Source organism: Paroedura picta, chromosome 6 (assembly GCF_049243985.1).
Source record: "Paroedura picta isolate Pp20150507F chromosome 6, Ppicta_v3.0, whole genome shotgun sequence".
In the NCBI taxonomy this organism is placed as follows: domain Eukaryota; kingdom Metazoa; phylum Chordata; class Lepidosauria; order Squamata; family Gekkonidae; genus Paroedura; species Paroedura picta.
The window spans coordinates 2,866,989-2,888,677 of NC_135374.1; the positions used below are offsets into that span (position 1 = coordinate 2,866,989).

A 21,689-nucleotide genomic window follows, 5' to 3' on the forward strand; every position below is an offset into this window, starting at 1 on the left:
CCGAGCTGGAAGAAGCCATGAGTTCCTTCAATCCATTCAGAACAGCCAACTGGATTCTCCTTCTGCCTGAAGGCCCACGTTATTAGCTCACAATTTATTACGTTTCATTAATCCATTTACACCCCACCTTTCATGGGATGCGAGGTGTATTACACTGTTCTCCCCTATCCTCACAACAACCCTGCGAAATAGGCTTGGCTTAGCACATGGGACAGGCCCCGGGTCACCCAGTGTGCCTCCATGGCAAAGCATGGATTCAAACTTAGATCTCCCAGCTCCAAGTCCAGCCCTCGAACCCAGGGGCCCCTAACCTTTCCGAGCCTGCAGGAACTTTGAGAATTCTGACAGTGTGGGGGGCTCAGCCACAAAATGGCTGCCTCAGGTTCACAGTGAAGATCTTTATGGTGCAGCAGCAGCTGCTGCCAAAGGATCTTTTAAAATAATCTGCGCAGCCAACCAATGCTCAGAAGCCTTACTGGGTAAATGCCCCTCCTGTCCCCACCCAGGAAAACACCAGGTGTTGGGCAGGCAGCATGGCACTCCCTGGAGCCCTGCTCTAACCGGCGCATGAGTGTTTAGGCAGATGGGCTCCTTGCACACGGCCCTGCGGACTGCACAGCAGTCGCTTGACAGTTACCAGCACAGATTCTCCTTCCTCGGGATTTGGGCATTTTACAGTCGAGAAGTCCGGATCCGGATCTTTCTGCTCGGGGACTGGGATGGGGGGCTGGAAGCCAAACGCCTGGAAGGCCAACTGCACGTAGTCGTGACCGACCCCGTGAAAAGAAGTGTGCACAAACTTCAGGCCGGTTTGCGTGTTCAGCTTCCTGCAAGAGAGAAACACAGCGATGCAGAAGAAAAGATGATTGACAGCAACTGTTTTTGGACAGGAGCCATCTTGATAGTTGGGTCTGTGAGAACCTAGTGGACCGATGGGGACCCGAAACAGGCTCAGTAGTCGGAGCTGAGGAAAGTGGGCCCGACGTCAGATCCCTGTCGACTTCCTCAACGAACACATTTGCAATAGCAGCAAAAGCAGTTTATCGAGGTAGCAGTACGAAGCTCACAATTATTCTTTGCTTTAGGATGCTTAGGGCTAATCCTGCGTTGAGCAAGGGGTGGACTAGATGGCCTGTGTGGCCCCTTCCAACTCTATGATTCTATGATTCTGTGATTCTATGATTCTTGCTGAAACTGATTGGATAGGCAATACACTGAGCAGTATAACACCAGAAGCCCCACCCCTAATCGACAGCAGGCAGGCTGCCCCCTATTCCCAGGAAAAGCGCACAAACAAGGCTTGTGCCCAGGGGCACATGACCTCATTTGTGCAAGACTGACTCAAGGGGACATGATAGCCCTCTTTAAGTATTTGAAAGGTTGTCATTTGGAGGAGGGCAGGATGCTGCTTCTGTTGGCTGCAGAGGAGAGGACATGCAGTAATGGGTTTCAACTACAAGTACAACGATATCGGCTAGATATCAGAAAAAAATGTTCACAGTCAGAGTAGTTCAGCAGTGGAATAGGCTGCCTAAGGAGGTGGTGAGGTCCCCCTCACTGGCAGTCTTCAAGCAAAGGTTGGATACACACTTTTCTTGGATGCTTTAGGATGCTTTGGGCTGATCCTGCATTGAGCAGGGGGCTGGACTAGATGGCCTGTGTGGCCCCTTCCAACTCTATGGTTCTGATTCTAAGGCCGGCTGCACTGATAACGTCCAAGCTCCCCTCTTCCACAGTACCATCCTTCTAAGAGGAAATTGGTAATTAGATTGCACAAAGAAAATCGACACCTATCAACACCTGGATACTACCAAACTCCACACATCGTCTTCTGGAATCTTTGTGTATACAGAAGTGGCCCTTGCATAACCTGAATGCGTCTTCCTTGGGAGCCTTACCTGTGGTAACAGATCTTTTTCAAATCCTCCATGTAGCTTGCACAAATTTTCTGCAAAGGATCTCGGGTCAAAGTGCTGGTATCTACCAGGTTCTCATTCCAGGAGTCATCCCACGGCTCAACACATTCCTCGATGCATTTCAAAATCTCTTTATCGTGAGGGGAGGTGATCTGAGCTCCGTTTTCCCAGTACACCTACAGCAAGAGAGGCCAAGAATTCCAGCAGAGGGTCTGAGTCAGAATTACGGAACATCTTCAGACTAGGCAAGCATCTGGTAATGACGTTTATGTAGAAATTCATCAAATTCAGCAATGTAAAACATAGTTGCACTCACCTATAACTGATGATCGAGTGTCTTCTGTGCAGTCCCACATGAGGCTGCTTTAGAGCATGCCTGCCACAGAGTTTTCTACCAGCTTCTAGAGTCTATTGCTAAGTGCTCCCCCACAGCACAGCTTTGAACTCCATTCCCAGATCAAGAAGGAGCTGTATGGCCCACGGTGGGGAAGGAGGGAGGGATGTGTGCCTGCACAGAAGACACTCGCTGAATATCAGTTATAGGTAACTGCAACCATATTTTCATCTTGGTGTCTTCTGTGCAGTCCCACGTGGGAGATTAACAAGCTCACTTACCATGGAGTTAGGTGAGGGCCAGTTAACGAAACTGTAATAGTAACACTGCTTTCCCAACTTGCTTTTCCCCAGGAATCTACATCAATGGAATAGTGTTTCACAGAGTTGATGGTGAGGTCGAAGTAGCCTCTAGTCAAAACTACATGGTGCCTCTAGTCAAAGGTGCCTCTAGTCAAAACTACATGACATGGGAGTTGAGACTTGGACTCTCCAATGAGCAACCCATCATCAAGAAAGTGGATCTGCAGATCTCAATCTCGCTGTGGAGGTTGTACATGCAGAAGGAGGTAGTCCAACGGTCGGAAGAAGAGTCAAACTGGTTTCATGAGGAAACTGACCCCATTGTGGGCAAGAGGTCCCTTATGCTGAATGCCACAATTAATTAATTGTTGAGTAAAGTAGTACTTCTTCTGGCCTCAATCTACTGCCCATCAGCTTCCCAGAGTTCTAGTACTGGGGGGAAGGGAGAAAGAGCTGTTTCTATCTGCCTTTTCCACCTCGTGCGTAATTTCATAAACACCTCTGACCCCAGCCCTCACTCGTATTTCCTGAAAAGACCTATAACTCATACAATGGACAATGAAGCAAGGTGGGGGGGAGTGCTTTTCTATTTGTACGTTTCCAAAAATGTATATTTATCACAGGAGTGGCTGAGGAAAGTGGGAAACAATATTAACAAGCAATGACAACTTTGAATGTATTTAATTCATCTGTATCCCCAAATGAGGACCCAAAGTGGTTTATATGGTTTCTCCTCTCCTCCCTTTTAGTCTCACAACAACCTTGTAAGAGAGGCTTGGCTGAGAATGGTCACCCAGTCCGCTTCCATGATAGGGTGGAGATTTGAACCTGAATCTTCCCAGATCCTATTCTGACATGCTGATCACTACACAATAAAAGAGATGATTGATTGATTGATTGATTGATTGACTGCACAAACCCAACATCTATTGATTGATTGACTGCACAAACCCAACGTGCTCTTACAGGTTCCAAGAAAAGGCCATGCTCTGAGTTTTAAAAATACTTTGGGTTTTTAAAAAGCCATGTTTTTTCTTAATATGTTTTCCTCTAGCACAGAGGTTCTCAACTGCTGTAACGCTGCGCCCCCAACTCTGGTGGTGGTGGCAGCGGGCACACTTGTGCAGGCGCACGCACAAGCACACAACCCTCTAGAGGCAGCATGGAGGTGGCCAGTGCCATGGCTTCAACATCGCTAGGTGCCACCAGCCGCCGCTGTCACCAACCTGTCCTGCTGACCCCACGGAAGGGGCCAGGTGACCCCACTTGGGGTCGGGACCCCAAGGTTGAGAGCCAGTGCTCTAGCAGAACACTTGGCTCACAGTGATCTGAATACTGCAGCCTGGGCCAGCAACTGTCCCACGCAGTACAGATCTTTTTATTTAAAGGGCCACAGGCAAGCAGAGAGCTGCCAGCATACCTTGTACCCGTTGTCTTCCTTGCGGTTATGGGAAGCGGTGATCATCACCCCGGCAACAGCTCCGAGCTCCTGAACGGCATAGGGCTGCAAGACAAGAGGCAGAGTCTCAGCAGTGCAGCAACCTCCGGGAAGGAAAACACGTGACACAACTATCCGCAAGGAACACGCCTGGACTTTTTCCCGCCATGTCTCTTGTTCAGAATGGGATCCAGAATGATGTGCTGGTGTGAGTGGCCCAGCAGGCCCAGCTAGACATTGAAGGGGGGGGGCTACATTGCTCTAAGTGCGCAGGGGTGTCATCTCCTTGAATGGGATGCTTCTCTTTGTCAGAGGGAGCTGCCCTCTGACCTCTCCTCCCGCCCCGTACCTTTTGTTCTATCTCGCATACCACTGTAGAAACCCCCAGACTCCTACAGACATGACACCAGATTATCTAGCCGCTTGTGACAGAGACTAGTGCTCTTTCAAATTAGGCTGGTCTCTCTCCTTTTGACTGCAGCCTGAATCTTCTATCTGAATGAATGTAAGTTTCCCTTTTGCAATATACTTCTTGGGAGTTTTGTTAACTGCCCTGAACAGGACAGCCCAGACCTTGGAACCTAAGAAGGTCCAACCCTGGCTGATATTTGGGAGACCTCCGAGAAACCCCATGGGTCATGGCACAGAGGCAGGCAATGGTAGACCACCTCCGAATGTCCATTGCTTGGCTTTCAGACATGCCATATGATAGACAGACAGACAGACAGACAGACAGACAGACAGACAGACAGACAGACAGACGTCTACTGCACAAGATAACATACTTCTACAAGTGGGCAAACACTGCTACAATATGTATGATTCCCCATACAAAGTGCCTCAATGAATTCTATTCTTGGTCAGATTTCGTCAGATTTTTCAAAAAACAACACATCATTTAGAGCAGGGGTGGCCAAACGGTGGCTCTCCAAATGTCCATGAACTACAATTCCCATGAGTCCTTACCAGCATGTTGGCATAGGCTCGCGGGAATTGTACGCCATGGACATCTGGGGAACCACAGGTTGTCCACTCCTGCTTCAGAGCCATTTTCTCATCCCCAACACACAGAGACTAGCTGGGATTCAAAAACCGAGAGCGGCTCTTAATAAGACCCCCACGGTGCTCAGGAAAGGCTTTAGAAACTTGTAATTTGGCAAAAACAGCAACGTCCGTAACTGGGCACAAGTCAGCAGTTCATGAGCGTGATCCAGGGAAACAACTATACACTCGCCCCATGGATTTCAGGAGGACTTAGATGTGCTCAGCCAGTGGCTGCCATCCAGGAAGCCTCTTTAAGCACACAATACACAGGGTGCATTTGCGGCATTGCTCTGGAGCACAGTCCACATCCCCAGCTTTATGGAAAGTAGCTTGCCATGGGGGACCCCATCTGTCTGAAACAGAGGGAAGGTGGAAAGCTGGCTGCTGAGACCGAAGCAAGGTCTGTGGTTCCCTGGAAAGCGAGATCACTTTCCACGCAAGAACTGCACACGATGGACACGTATACTTCTCGTATGCAAACTGTGCTTTATCCAGGGGGGTCCAAACAGCGGCTCTCCAGGTGTCCGTAGACAATAATTACCATGAGCCCCTGCCAGAACCTGCTGGCAGGGGCTCATGGGAATTGTAGCCCATGGACATCTGGAGAGCTACTGTTTGGACACCGCTGCTTTATACCATGCAATCTGTGCATGTCTTGAAACCGACCACTATGTGGAAGGTTTGGAATGGCTCAGAAATAAACAAAAACTCAGCCAACGCACACAAACCAACTTGCAAATACAGATAAAACTTCAACAGCTACCTGGGATAGACGCTTTAATAAAGCTTTGGCCAATTCTGATCATACCTTTATTATTATTATTTATAATAAATAATATACAAATAGCTGAGGAGAGAAGGGAAGTGAAAGGCAAGGGAGAAAGAGAAAGATACACCCAATTGAATGCTGAATTCCAGAGAAAAGCTAGAAGAGATAAGAATGCCTTCTTAAATGAAGACGTTTCTCTAGGGGAGGGACCCCAAGAGCTTCTTCTTTGCCCTGGCTTCAGCCAAACCGTCTGCTGGAAGAGCTCTAGCAGTTCCTGCAGAACTGTCAGTTCCGACAGGGCCCTCTGCTCTTCCGGGAACTCATTCCACCAGGTAGGGGCCAGGACCGAAAAAGGCCCTGGCCCGGGTTGGGGCCAGGTGCACTTCCCATGGGTCAGGGATCACCAGCTTATTTGTTCCCACAGAGGGAAGTGCTCAGCGGGGGGGCATAAGGAGATAGATGGTCCCTCAGATGTGTTGGGCCCAGACCATGAATGGCCATCTCCCACGTCATGCTGAGCTCAGCCCTCAAACATAATGTCCGGGGAGACTTACCACAAAAGGCGTGGGGACGTATCTGGAGAACAAGTAGACGGGGACCCCTTTGGCAAGCAGGACTGCAGCGGTGAGCTTTGCTAGTCTGCAGGAAACAACAAAGGGTCAGTTCACTCCGTGGATTGGATTGTTTCCCCCAAAGCCCTCAGCTGAGAGAGAAATTCCCAGGGTGGAGCCAGGCACCCCAGCTCAAGAGCGGTGTGGGAACTTTGGGGAAATCCCCTTGCTGTTGCAGCATCTCCAGGATCTCCCTGACCACCCCCCTCCTCCCTCCACTTTCCTCTGAGGCTCAGAGGCTGCAGATCCCTGCTGTGTGAGAGCTGCCCCTGCCGGTGAGTTCCCTTCCCGGGGGGGCCTCCAGTTTGCAGCCTTTCCTGGGGGAGGGCCATCTACAGAGCTCTTCCACCCCAGCCCCTAATCTAGCACCCACTATACTCCTGAATGCGACGGGCTTGGCCCCTAGCCCCCTAATCAAATAAAATTCTTGTTGTGCCCAAACTGTTAAGACAGGGGAATTTAGCTCTTTCGAGTCCATCTTAGGCAGGTAAGCTAAATCCTTACCGTAAACTGCTGCAGCTGCTGGTCACCTGACCTCGGGTGTCATATCCCACGACAAAGCCGCGTTGCTTGAAGTCTGGAAAACATTTCTCCAGGTATTTGTACATCCCCTGCAACAAAATCAAACAAAGATGGCTTGCGTGAATGCCTGCTCGCTTGGGTCCTTAGACCCTCCTGGCCGCATTCCCCAAGGCAGGGAAGAGAACGCTGCAGTTTATAGAGCGAGAACTTTCTCTCGACATTCACAACAGGCATCAGCCTCAGGCGGGCAAAGTCATGCTAGGAGCCTGCTGGGCTTCAGGAGAAGAGCAAGATTTGCGTTCAGGAACAACGCAGAGACCAATAAGATTTTGGGGGCATCAGCTTTCGGTAGTCAAAGCTCTCAATGACAGATACAAGCCAGAATGCCTTCCAATCCAGTGAGGGGAGCTTTGCTTCTCAAAAGATCACGCCCCTGAAAATCATGTTGAGCTTTCAGAGGAAATCCTTCTCTGTAGAAGGGCAGGTAATGCATCCTTGGCATTCTTTACACTCAGACCAAGCAGGAGCAGGAGCAGGAGCAGGAGCAGGAGCAGGAGCAGCAGGAGCAGGAGCAGGAGCAGGAGCAGGAGCAGCAGCAGCAGAAGAAGGAGGAGGAGGAGGAGGAGGAGGAGGAGGAGGAGGAGTCTCAAAGTGGCTTACAGTCGCCATCCCTTTCCTCTCCCCACAACAGACACCCTGTGAGGGAGGGGAGGCTGAGAGAGCCCTGAGATTACTGAAGAAGAAGAAGAGTTGGTTCTTATATGCCGCTTTTCTCTACCCAAGGGAGTCTCTGTGAGGGAGGTGAGCCCTGATATTACTGCTTGGTCAAAACAGTTTTATCAGCGCTGTGACTGGCCTAAGGTCACCCAGCTGGTTGCATGTGGAGGAGGAGCAGAGAATCAAACCCGGCTGCTCTTAATCACTACACCAATCTGGCTTGCCAAGTGAAAGACTAGTCCAAGCCTCTACTAAACCACAGATACATACAATGGGCAAACCTGAATCAGAAACAGGATCTCCACCCAGCTGCAACCACTTAGTCTGCTACATTCCAACCAAAAGAAATTCCCTGAGGTGCCACAAATAAGTTTGGGGATCTGTCTCCAGAACAGGCCCAAAGTTCTAATGCTTAATTTGGGGGGGGGGGGGAGAGACAGCATAAGTGATAGCTCCACACACACCAAGTAATACAGGAGGATCCTTGTCCAAAGTTTAATTTTCCCCATATTTTTCCTTTGCCAGACTATTTCTGCTGATTAGAAATCCATATGTTCAGAAGAGCTTTTCTATTGACAAGGCAAAACAAAGTTTGGGTCCAGGGGCACCTTTAAGACCCACTGAATTTTATTCAAGGTAGAAGCTTTCATGGTCAGGCCCACTTCTTCAGGAACAGCAATGCCTCAGACTCAGCTGAGACGCAAGGGAGATATGAGAGAATTCCTGGAGAGGAACACCAAATGCTGTGCTTTTCCAGATCAAGTAGATTCTGCAGCTCATGTTATTTTAGTATGTCCCCCAAAACAATACCACATGAAACAAATATATCACTCCTTGGATAAAGTGGCGAGTCACACTTTCTGAGAGGTGGACACAACATGGGATTCAAACTGCATGAGAGATTTGGCATTTATTTATTTTATTTTATTTTTTCGATTTATTCCCCGCCACTCCCGAGGACGGCTCATGGGTCTGATAATACCCCCATAAAACCCCATAAACCGGGCAGCACTCATAATACTAAACCGGCAACATGGCGATAATGACTCTATCAAAAACTCCCCCACTGCCCACCCAGCCACTGTCTCCGGAGGGATGGAAGGAGGGGGCAAGATCTCAGACGGATTGTTGGCTTCCTCTTTATAGTGTCAAGAGGAAACTAACCTGTATTCTCACTTTTTGGGGGGAGGGGGGAATAAGAAACTGCGGATGAATAGGGGATATTACAAATATAAAAAAATAGATAAAATAAATAATAAATCTAGGGAAAGAGCTAATCACCAAGGGTAGTCAACTGCAGCAAACTCAAACAGGAATCAGATGACATCCATCGAGTTCTTGTGCGCTGAAGCCTGGCTCCCCAGCTGGCAAGCGCACGCATGCACGTGTGATTCAGAGAAAATAATGCAAATAACGGGTTCAAAAAGTCATGAAATGCACAGGGCAGAGGGGAAGCCATTGCTGGGCAAAACGGAGCAGTAGCCCAGAGGAGCACAAGCATCGCAACTGGCCTTCAGGATAGTGACTTGGGCTGAGGCATTTGGGGAAGGGAAAGGGAGCGAGCTTCCTGTGGGGCTGGGGAGCCATGTTGCCGCGAGCCAGGTCAGCACAGCCATGGGTTCCAGCCCGACTGCTGACTAAGCCCCCAGCGCTTCGGCCCACACAAATCTCAGTCATGGGACTGCTGCCCGGCGAGTCAGCAGGCTGATCGGGTGATGCCCTGCTGTGCCCTCGGTGCCCGCTTTCTCCCTCTGCTGCCCTGACGGCCTCCTCATGGATTTAGCCGGGAGGCCCTGAGTTTTGCAAAGCCGCACGGCATTTTACACCGTTTCTTTAGCTCGGTGGAACGGCCACCCAACACAAAGGTCTTGGTGCCAGCACAGTCGCTGGTTGGAGGGCAACGGAGGGAGGGTCAATGGCTGCCTGGGCTTCTAGGGTGCTTATTCTTGTTCCGTTTGGAATGGGTCGCGATGAGCTTGAAAGTCCACGGGAGTCTAGCAGCAGCATTCTAGGACTCCTTTCCTGGGAGTAAGCCCCACTGAACGGATCTGAGCAGACCCGAGTGCTCTCTAAGTTGGTCTTTCTAATGACAGTCGATTCTGACAGATTAACGTGGCTGCCCCTCTGGAATGGAGCTGAAGGGATCTGCCCTCCTCTACGAACCACCAGCCGGGTTTGTGAGTGTGTGAGTGAGTAAGAGAGAGAGAGACAGAGAGAGAGAGAAACAGACAGCAAATCAGAAAACTGGAAGGAATCAAAGGCCACCTCTTCGATCACATGTCAGCTTACCCCAAGCAACCCCAAACAGCCCCAAAAGAGAGCTCAGGTCAATTCAGTTCTCTTAAGTCACAGCTTTCATATACTTTTAAGTACTCTACACCCAAGGGCAATTTTTAAAAATAAATGTGTAGCCCCTTTTGTTAAAAACTTGATTTATTGGGGGAGGGGGACTGGAGATTTGGGAAAGCAGAGAGACACTGTTCTAATGTTGTAAAGATACATTTATTTAGAAATCTGAATAAACAAACAAACAAACAAATAAATAAATAATTAGTTGCCTGTTCAAAGAACAGAACCCCAAAAGCTCCCTGGTGTTACTGGGGGGGGGGGGAGGTGATGCGAGGAAACCTGCCACATGGAAGCCCTGTTGCACCTGTGCTGTACGATGGGGAAACCACGCCAGTCCACCCGTAAGTGGGAAACACCCCCTTAATTTGAGCTTGATTGACACTCGCAAGAACTACAACAGCAGAAATACGTTATAAGGGGGAAAAAAAAGAACAGCAAATTCTTTGTCTGCCCCTGATTCAGACTAATGGGGGCGGGGAGAGACACAATTCATGCAAGGATTAACAGTACTGTGCAATCTAGAGTAACGGCATTCTGATTAATTCTGCATAACTGCACCCTAAATGCATTCAGGTGTAACATCACAATGATTCAGCGTGAGTGTGCCCTTCAGTGCTGGAGAACATGACAGTGCAGTGCACTGGCTGCAGACCTTAGCGGGGAGCCGGTTGGCACATGCAGCTGCCTTCTACTGAATCTGACCCTGGGTCCATCAAGCTGCTCTCCAGCAGAGGTCTTTCCCATCACCCACCGCCTGATCCTTTCACCTGGAGATCAAACCTCAGACCTCCGGTATGCCAGGCAGAAGCTTGAATGATGAGCCCCTGCCCCCCCCCCTTCAAGACCCCTCCTTATCCATGAAGGTCCCTGGAGGATCACAGGCTGGCCCCTCTTTCAGCAGAAACGACCTCACAGACAACTTGCATGTGAGGATAAACGAGAGAAGAGACTCATGTGTGCTCCCCTGAGCTTCTTGGAGGGAAGGAGGGAGAGATAAAAATATCCCAGATGGATACAAGCCCAACCGCACTAGAGTTCCAAGCTGCCAAGAGGCAACTCTAACCCTACAACAGCTAGAATCAAGTCGAGTGGCACCTAAGATTGTCAAGGAATCAGCTCCCAAGAGTCAAAACCCACCAGATCTGCTTGGTTCCTTATATGCCACTTTTCTCTAACCGGAGGAGTTTCAAAGCAGCTTATAATCTCCTTCCCTCCCCCCCCCCCCACCTGGGAGGTGGGTGAGGCTGAGAGAGCCCTGATATTCCTGCTCGTTCAGAACAGCTTTATCAGTGCTGTGGTGAGCCCAAGGTCATCCAGACCTGCATACTGGGGAGGAACGGGGAATCAAACCTGCCTTGTCAGATTAGAAGTCTGCCCTCCTAACCACGACACCAAGCAGGCTACAACAGAAGGCAACAAGGGAGGCAGATGAACACATGGTCAGTTGCCTCAGCCCTTTCTGTGTTTAAGGAAGGGACGCTTGGAGGACACAGTGCAGAAGTCTTGCTGAAGCTGAAGAGGTTGGGAGCTGAGCAATGCCAGAATGGAAGGCCGCCTGAAAACCCGACACAAGCAACCTTGACTTCCATGTCAAGGAAGGTGGGATATGCCTGAAATAAATAAAAATCCTGTCTTTCTTCCATGAAACATATGGTAGCGTATGTGGAGTTCTTTGGAAGCCCAATTCCAGGAGTGACCAGCCTCCCAGCCTCCTTGGCTGAGTCAAATGCTAAGGGCTCTGCTGCCGTTCTTCATGTCCGGTGGGCCCATCCCACGGACTGCAACAAAAGCAGCCCAGCCTAAGAAGCTTTTGTTCTTTCTCTACCCATCAGCAAATGGCCAATTTTCGGACCTGGACTAGGGCTCAGAGGTGCAATCCTTGAATAATGTAAGAGCATTAGAAGAGCCCTGCTGGACCGGATCAGTGGTCCATCTACATCCTGTCTCACACAGTGGCCAACCAGTTCCATTGGATGTCCAACAAAAGGGCAAAGAGGCAAAGACCTTTCCCTGAAGAACCTGAGATTCAGAAGTTCACTGCCTCTGAATGTGGAGGCTTCCCGCAGTCACTGTGGCTAGTCGCTGCTGATGAAGCCTCTCCTCCATGGACACATCTAATCCCCTTATAAAGCATTCTAGGCCTGAGGTCATTGCTATATCTTCTGGCAGCGAATATTTCCTTTCATCCATCCTGAATCTACTGCCCACCAGTTTCATTGGATTCTCCCCACTTAGTTATCCCTTTTCTAAATGGAAAGTCAGACTCTTCCACCTTTCTTCATGGGGAAGGGGCCCCAATCCTCTAATCGTCCTGGTTGCCTACACTTTCTCCAGCTTTACCATTCTTTGCCTTAATCCCAGTGAAAATATGGATCTGAAGTGACAGATTCTGGTGGAATTCAACCAGCAAAGCAGTCAAGTTCGGGAGCAAAACTAGTTTCATCCACATCCCAAATATGACTGCAATGTGGCCAAAAATAGCGTCTCAAGTCAACAAACAGTGTGCAATGTAACCCACAGAACAGGCAAAACAACACTAGTCGAAATTCCCCGGTGTCTCAAGTGGAGCTGCCAAAAATGTCTATTACTTTTCAGCCAATCCAAAGTTTCCCTGGCTTCAGGCAGACCCAAACACAAAGCCAGCACGTGCTGCCCAGGCTGAGAGAGCGTGAACAGCTCCAAAGTCAATAGAACAGGCAGGTCAAAAGTGGAAAGCAACATTTCCTTTCTTGGCAGCCTGTTAAGAGAGCTCTTTCGTTCCTTAAAGCCGGCTGCACTGCCTCCAATTCAAATGCTTCGGACCACATCTTTGACAGAGACTTGCCCACAGATCCCTTAACGACTTCTCACGTGAATAGTTTTTTTAACTGCCTTCTATAAATTCCTGATGTGGTAGAAAAAAGCAAGAGTCTGGTAGCATCTTAAAGACTGACACAATATGAGGCGGGGAGTGAGCTTTTGGGAGTCGCTGCTCACTTCTTCAGATATCTGAAAGCTCATCCCGTCACAAAATTTTCTTATTAAAGATGCTCCTGGACTCTTGCTCTACTGATAGAGACAGACTAATGCATCAACGCATCTTGATCGCATTCCCAATGCTTGGATTTGAAAGTTTTTTAGCATCTTAATCCATTATGACCACACAAGAGTTTGCACATGCAAACAGCAGAATCTCAGTTTTTACCTGCCTTGTGTACAAAAAAACAAGCGACAAAAAGCCTTCCTCAGGAACTCTAGGTGACTCCAACCAGGCCAGGATAAAGAGCATCACGAAGGCATGGTTCAGGTCACTCGCACATCCTGGGGAGCTGCCTCCTATAAAAGGCGGCAGGCCTGAATCTGCTTGGGCTGTTTCCACACGGATGTCTCTGCCTTGGCTTCCTTGCTGCAACATTGTCCCCATCCATGAAACGACGTCCTCTGTTAATCCTGTTGCCACATTTCCACCCCACTTTGCTGCAATTCCACATCCAGTTTGATGCGATCTTTTTGGAAAATTATGATCACACCACATGGACAGCAAAGTGCACGTTTTTTCAGGTTTTCCACCCACAGGGGAGCTAAAACAGTTCCGCAGGGCCTGCCAAAGGGAGCTCTTCCGCCAGGCGTTTGGTTGAGGCCGAGCGAACATCTGCAGGGCCCCTGCTCCCTCCCTCCCAGAAATCCCCTGGACCTGCTTGCATTGTTATAGTCCATTACCTCTTTCATAATTAATGTTAATACTATTATTGTTGTAGTTGTATGAAAAAACTAAGTTCCATGTATTGTTTCCTACATTCCATGTAAACCGCCCTGAGCCTCAAGGGGGGGGCAGTATATAGGTAGGTAGGTAGGTAGGTAGGTAGGTAGATGATAGACAGACAGACCAATCGATCCCTGGCCACTGGAGAGCTTTTTAGAATTGGTGATAGTTAAAATGCTAGGTTGAGTCAGGTCATCGCACTATACCTCTTCCTCGAGGCAGGAGGTACTGTCTGGAGGGCAGGGAGCAGCATTTTTCCCCCTGCTTGATTCATTGATTTAAGGGTTTAATGGGGTTTTAAAGGGTTTTATTGGGGGGATGACTATTTGTAGCCTGCCATGAGCCGCCTACGGGAGCGGCAGGCTAAAAATCAAAACATCATTTCCCTCGCCTCTGTTTCATCCTCATGGCAACCCTGCAAGATAGGTTAGGCGGAAGGAATGTGACCCCCAGTCACCCAGCACGCTTCCATGGCGTGAGTGGGAATTCGAACCTGGGTCTTTCGGGTACTAGCCCATCACTATGAACCACTGCACCACAGCGGCAACATTTTGAAGGACGGCCAGTGACCCGTGTCTTGGGCAGGTCGCTGCTCATCTCTCTCCACCACCTGTGCGATGCTCTCCGGAACTCACCTGCGTGGACTGAATTATAGTCAAGTCGTTGATGTAGCAGAAACCGGCCCCCATGGCAGAGCGCAGCCCAGCAGTCCCAAACGTAAGCCTGCGGCACAGGCGGTCCCGGAGTTCTTTGTTCCTCCCATTTCGTAGCAGGTTTTCAATTTGTTCTTTGGTTTTGGGATTCTGCAAGCAAACAAAACAGACCGGTGGAGTGAATAAGAAAGCCGAAATTTAATTGCTCAAACACTTATACCCCACCACACACCCATCCCTGATGGTGCCAGTATGGAGGGGAACGGCAGCTGCAGCCACGGAGGAGGACTGAGATAAGAAAAGCATGGGGAAATATACTGTGCATTTGTTCCACTGTCAGGGTGAACACCTTGGCATTCACAGCAACAATGGTAGTTAAACAGAAAGCCATCAGCATGAAAACAAATCTCCGAAGCTCATAAATGCCTGACACACCCAGGGACTAGCAAACCACATCCCCATCTAAGAGGAGAGTGGCAATCTGTCGCTATTCAATGGTAGAACCGTTCATACAAAAACCTTATTACATCACGTATTCAGATACTCAGCCTTGTTTCATTAGGCAAAAACAGGTGGGGGATTCCAGGACTAAAGCATAGTGGCAAAACCCAAGTCTTCATCAACAGCTGTTAAACGGAAAATTAACGTTGTGCCAGTATACATTGGGTCAGTTTGCATCGATCAACTCCCCTTTCATAGAATCATAGAATCATAGAGTTGGAAGGGGCCATACAGGCCATCTAGTCCAACCCCCTGCTCAACGCAGGATCAGCCCTAAGCATCCTAAAGCATCCAAGAAAAGTGTGTATCCAACCTTTGCTTGAAGACTGCCAGTGAGGGGGAGCTCACCACCTCCTTAGGCAGCCTATTCCACTGCTGAACTACTCTGACTGTGAAAACTTTTTTCCTGATATCTAGCCTATATCGTTGTACTTGAAGTTTAAACCCATTACTGCGCGTCCTCTCCTCTGCAGCCAACAGAAACAGCTTCCTGCCCTCCTCCGAGTGACAACCTTTCAAATACTTAAAGAGGGCTATCATGTTCCCTCTCAACCTCCTTTTCTTTCTTTATTGATGGGTTTATTTTCACCCCACCCAACATACGGGCATTCTGGTTTTGAGCTGGTGAAAAATTCTAAAGCAGGGGTAGTCAACCTGTGGTCCTCCAGATGTTCGTGGACTACAATTCCCACGAGCCCCTGCCAGCAAACACCTTTGCTGGCAGGGGCTCATGGGAATTGTAGTCCATGAACATCTGGAGGACCACAGGTTGACTTCCCCTGTTCTAGATTAGAGCATTCAAAAGGTAGCATGCTTTTTAAGTAAGGTACAGGGTCTGATATTCGGGTGGCTCCTCATAAAAGGCATGACACTGCATAGACATGTTAACTAGTGTCCCTCCCCCTTTGCAACATCCATATTTCTTCCATCAGAATCTTCTCACGGATATGCACAACTCATCTGCACACTGCCTCAAAGTCTTTCGGATGCAGCACTTAACCATTCATTCCGATACTCACGTTCGCTCCATTTCAGTGGCAGCATGAAGCTTGTTCGGAAATGAGAGATAAAAGAATACAGATCTCTTACGACGGGCTTGCACGCAAACGGTATTTGCACCGTAAGACTCTCTGAAGGGTGCATGTAATCAAGACAGGGCCTTCGCATGTTTCCGCTTTTAAGTTTCGGCCAAGGCTCCCAACCGGCTAGCTGATAAGCACAGACCGATCTGTAGCACAATTTGTACTACCCAATTCATTTGGGTTCGGTGCCATAGCTGAACAATACAACATGCATAACAGCGTACAGCTTGAGCCTGGAGTTTTCCTTCGCAACGTGCAGCAGATGGACACTTTAGTGGCGGTTTTAAAAAAGGCAGCGGAATGCCAAGCCTCAGGGGTCAGCCGGGTTGACATTTACCACAAAGAGGTCAGCCAGCGTTGGGTCCCACAGTCACCCAGCACCGTTCAGTTTTGCCGATGTATCGAGAGGAGGGGGGATAGTCAAGTTACTCAGCCGCCAGATAGGGCTGACACTATGAGCCACTCAATGGAAGGGGGAAAGGTTGGCAGCTCTGCTGTCTGGGAAGACAAAGGCCCTGCATGCCTGCACAGATGCTTGTTCAGTAGACTGAGCCCCTCGGATTTAAAGGAGTTTTGTCACACTGACAAAAATGGAGATGAAGAACGTTTAAATCCAGTCCCCCCCAAATGTACTGACGGCAGAGAATCACCGGGACAAATGTAAGGATTTATGTATTTTTGTCCAAAATGGCCTCCCAGGGGAAAATGTCAGGGCATTTCAGCATGTTGAAAAAAATAGCTTTATGCCAGCTGAATAGTGTAGCACTAAATATTATCACGCCTCCAGCCATTCACCTTCTTGCCATCTCACTGTAGTCTGCCGCCTTTTTGCACTTCTTACACTCCGCAAGCTCTGCTGGAAATGGCGGAAGGAAGCCATGCAGTTTACATGAAAATCTCTTCTGCCTGTTAATCAAGCAGGCAGCCAATCCCCTTTCTCCTTTTTTTAACAGTCCCACAATACCCACCAATTTTTTTAATTAACAGTTCTTCTGTTTAAACTATAATTAGATGCATAGTGCTTTTTATAATGACACCCCTTATGAAATCACAAGTCTTGAATATTTTAAATATTTATTTATTATATTTACATACCACCCTCCCTGAAGGTTCAGGCTTTTATTTGGGGGGGGGGGCCTTCAGAGAGAGGCATGCTTTGTGTAACTGCTTCGGGAGGAAAATATTTTTGGCCTGCCTGCAAGCTTGTACACCTATTCGTTGCTCCAGGCAGTTTGCTTAAAAAAAAAAAAATCCCGTCACCGGGAGAAGAGAGAGGGAGGAAACTTGGAAACTTGCATTAACGCAAAAGGCAAGCTACACGTCTGCTGCCTGGAACACACTTGAAACATCTAGGCTTAATTTCAGCTCTAAAGCAGGGATGGACCCCTGGTGGACTGCAGGAGCTCTGGAGAGGGTCTGCAGCCTTCTCCCTGCAGCCTTAATGAACTCTGACCCGTTAGGGAACCAGCTGCTTTGGGGAATATTTGTGATGCAGCAGTGTTCATTTGGTGAGCTGAGCAGGGCTAGCTTCAAGGATGATGATGTTGGCCATTCAGTTGTGTTTGACTATGGCCCAGCCATCTGCACATCTTCCGATCTTGCATCACTTCCTTTAGTTGTGTAATGCTCCAGCCAGGGTCCAGTTTGATTGTATCTAACCACCATGTTCCTTGCTGGCCTGGTTTCCTTTTACCTCTGACCGATCCTACCATAATTGCTCTCTCCGCTGAGTTGGATCGCATGATATATCCAAAGTGATTGAGCTGGAGTTTTGTGATTTTGCCTACCAGTGATAGATCAGGTTTTATGTTACTTTCTTTTACTGTCCATGGAATCCGCAGAAGCCTTCTCCAGTGCCAAAGATATCACCTTTCCTCCTGGCCGATTTCTTCATCATCCAAAACACAAGCAATTTTATCATCCACAATATCGGAGGAGTGCCAACTAATAGATATGATAACATTTATTGTATATAGCCAAAGGCCATTACAAAGCACAATTATAACAATATGGTACAAATACAAATAAAACAATATTTCTCCAATATTGCGTACATAAAATTGTACACATTGGCTACTGGGTTACAATAAGAGGGGGAGACTCCTGTAAAAATGCTTTGGCTTGGATCTTCCTGGCAGCCAGAGCAAAAAGTGGCACCTTATATTAAGTATAGGGGTCGACATCTGATAATAGATAGGTGACTTTGTCAAAATCAGAAATAGGCTATGAGTTTGGTAATAACTTGGTAAGGAATTTGCCCAGGGGTTCGGCGTATAGGAGGCCAACTAATCAGCATATGGCCCTAGGAATTCAGCCCAGGATCTCTTCAAACTCCACAAATAGCACCCAGTTTCACGTGACTGCATAAGAACTAGAGTAGAGGTGGCCAGACTGGCTCTCCAGATGTTCCTGGACTACCATTACAACGAGCCCCTACCAGCATTGAGCATTTTACAAGATTGTTGGATCGTGGAAGATATTTCTGGGATTGTACGTTTCAACTACTTGGGGTTTCCACAGGTCCGGAGCTAGTTTGGGTTACAAGTGCAATCCCAGAACCACTTTACCTCATGATGAACTTCACAGAACACTTCTTGACTCACATTCTCTGCAAGACCATTTGAGTTCCCACAATCACAGAGAGGTCTGCCCTCCGTTTACAGGTGAGCAATTTCACAATTTCACATGGCTATCACCATGTGATATAAGGCATTTCTCAGACCCCCTGCCCCATAAAGTAAAACCATCCAGGTTTTCCCAAGAATGCATTCCACCCCCACCCCACCCCCAATAAGCTTAAGGTTTTGGTCGAAGCCAAGCAAACCTCCCTTGGAACTGGGATCTCCAACAAATTCGCACCCACAGAGAAAAGCACCCTCCGAGGGGCATAAGGCGTTAGGCTGTCCCTCAGATTAGTGGGGCACAGACCACAGATGGACTGTCCACAATGTACCTGTGAGGACTCTAGCAGCTACCTTCTGAACCAGCTGCAATTTCTGGGTAGCCCCATGTAGAGCAAGTTACAGAAATCCAGCCTAGAGGTGAGCGTTGCATGGATCACAGGATACCCATCCTACCCAGCACCTTCATGGCCCCTCTACCTATTTGGGGGCTGCCAAGGCATTGTGCATCGCATGGCATCAGCAGAGCATAACTGACAAGGTTGTCCTGCATAAACTGCTCCCCATTTGCAGTTTGCTCATCGGCTGACCCAGAGGTTCTCAAGGAACTTTTCCAGCATATACTGTAAGTAAGTGTGAACTGCAAGGCAGAGTCACACAGGCCTCAAGAAATTAACCTTGGCTGGCCTCAGGAATGCATCTAGGAGTTCATCCTGCTTGCTTCACCGTACAGAACAAAACCATCTTGCATCACCACCAAGGTTGTTACTCCACAGCCCGACATACAAGTATCTATGTGTGCCATTTTCTAAGGCAGCTTGGAAAAGAAGTTCCCTAATATCCCACACATTTTAACCAGCCTGGGTCTCAAGAGAACTATGTCTGGTTTGCAGAAACCATCTTGACATTCTTCCTTGCCAAAGAGCGGTTTGTAAGCTTGTAGTTTCTTGCCCAGGACTGTTTGCAATCTTGTTCCCAAAGCAGCTGGGCAGCCTCGACACCAGGCAAAGCACAGCAATAACCGGATCATTATGGATTTTTTTAAAAACCTGATAAAGAAGTAACAGGAAGCAGGAAAAAACTCACAGAGGGCAGATCTGCACTTCCGCGACATTGTGAGCTCTTTAATGTTATGGATCTCGCGTTCAGCCACAATGTTCTATTACCGTTCACAAAGAACTGCATCTGCAGTTGCCACCAACCCAAAAAAGCCACAGTTACTTTCATCCCTGGCATGAGGCCTGCAGTCCACAGAGGATCACAAGCTTGCCCATTCCCCCAGAGGCAACAGTTCCAGAGTGGGAACTACCTGATAACTTCAAGTCCTGCCAGTTAAGTGCCTTGCCTTCTGACCTGAAGAATGGGGCATGTGTCACACTGGGGAACAGTCCTCACAAAAGCCATGGGTGGCATGCCAAAGGACCTCATGAGGCTCCCAAACCAAATATCGCCATTCAGCACGTCTTAGCATCCTCGGCCTAAAAATCCTACAATGAGCTTTCTCCACAGCCCAAAATAAATACTTGCAAATTTGGTAGGGAAAAAAGAGTCCAGTAGTAATCTGGAAGGGTCTATTGGACTCTTGCTGTTTTCTACTGCTAAAAAGGTAAAGGTATCCCCTGTGCAAGCACTGGGTCATGTGTGACCCTTGGGGTGACGCCCTCCAGCGTTTTCATGGCAGACTCAATACGGGGTGGTTTGCCAGTGCCTTCCCCAGTCATTACCGTTTACAGACAGACAGGCAAACATAACCCATCTCGATCTTGCAAATTGTGGAGAGTATAGTTTGCAATTAGGGGTGCCAGGTACCATATTGGGGTCCCAGGACCACCTAGAGGTTGGAAATCTTGCTTGCAATGGCATTGGGAGGAGGCTTTGCATTATGCTGGCAGTTGTCTCCCTGCACTCTTCTCCCGTTGCCACTGCATCAAGTACAAGGCAGAGAAACTGGGGTTCCAGTTGTTTTGTTAGCCGGCCTCAGCAATATACACACTAGCAGCCCAATAGAAGCTGGGAGAAAGATCTCTGGGGACAGCAAGCAAGCGAGTAGCTGAATAGAGGAGTTTTGCTCTCCAGAGTCCCTCCGCTGCGCTATGAATGAATTGCAAACAGCCCTTTTGTGTCAAGTAATCTTTCTCAACTGGCAGAAGGAGGCCAGCTTCCACATGATTATAGCATTCTCCGGCAGCTGTTCTTGCTTTTTCTCCTCCCTGGAACAATACAAGGCATGTTGTTTATTAAATCTACTTGCATTCTGCCTCTCCAGCTACATTTCAGGCATCCAACAATAGAAATACACAAGTGGGAGAACCACAAAGAGTTGCAGGAGGGAGAGAATCTCATTTTCTTCTCCCCCCACTATTTCTTCTTTCCTTTCCCTGGCAGCCCCCATAGCCTCATCTTTCCCTGCTTCCTTCCCACTCACCCTTTTTCTCTACCCTCCACCTTCAACTATATTTATTATTTACCCTGATTATACCTTGCTTTTCACCAGAAACAGGACCCAAAGCAATTTATTTTATTCTCCTCTCCTCCGTTTTATCTCTACTATAAACCTGTGAGGTAGGTTAGGCTGAGAATCTGCTGTTGAACCGTATCTAGTAGCCAGTCCTGGGTGAGTCATGCAAGTCACATTGTAGCAAGTCATGTGGTGGCTGCTGCTGGACCTAGCCCCAACGAGTCCTCATGGAAAGGCCAGAAGAGCTCTGGGAAAACCCTTTCCCCTCTCCGTTAATGACAGAAGCCAAGACTTAAAGGCTGGCAATACTGCTATGGCTGCCTAGCAACAACCACTGAGTGCATCTGTTTCTTAAAGATACAGGCACTCCTTTTATCATTTATGAGTGTTACTCCACCCACCCATTTTATCACAAAACTGGCACTTTTCTTAGTTCTGCAGAAAGATCTGTCCTGTCTGGCCATGGTATCCACAGACATGGTGTCAAGCAAAGCAGCTTTTATCTCCCCTCCTTCAAAAGGGCTGCATGGAATGTGGTGTGATCTCACCGGTGTGTTAATTGGTGCCTGGTTGTAACTGGTTGACTCTTATCATTTCAAGGCCAGCTTACTGTCCTGGGTAACTACTTAT

At 48.4% G+C, this 21,689-nt stretch overlaps 1 protein-coding gene across 1 annotated transcript in view; it reads right to left on the minus strand.

Moving 5' to 3' along the window:
• The window catches only part of PGM2L1 (phosphoglucomutase 2 like 1), a 48,507-nt gene that overhangs the window by 15,420 nt on the left and 11,398 nt on the right, over window positions 1-21,689 (minus strand). Inside the window, exons 2-7 of the mRNA XM_077341165.1 lie at window positions 14,380-14,547; window positions 6,919-7,025; window positions 6,358-6,442; window positions 3,973-4,056; window positions 1,899-2,092; window positions 638-827 (exon numbers count right to left, since the gene is read on the minus strand). Of these exons, the coding sequence (XP_077197280.1) occupies window positions 638-827; window positions 1,899-2,092; window positions 3,973-4,056; window positions 6,358-6,442; window positions 6,919-7,025; window positions 14,380-14,547 (828 nt within the window). The remainder of the gene's footprint in view (window positions 1-637; window positions 828-1,898; window positions 2,093-3,972; window positions 4,057-6,357; window positions 6,443-6,918; window positions 7,026-14,379; window positions 14,548-21,689) is intronic.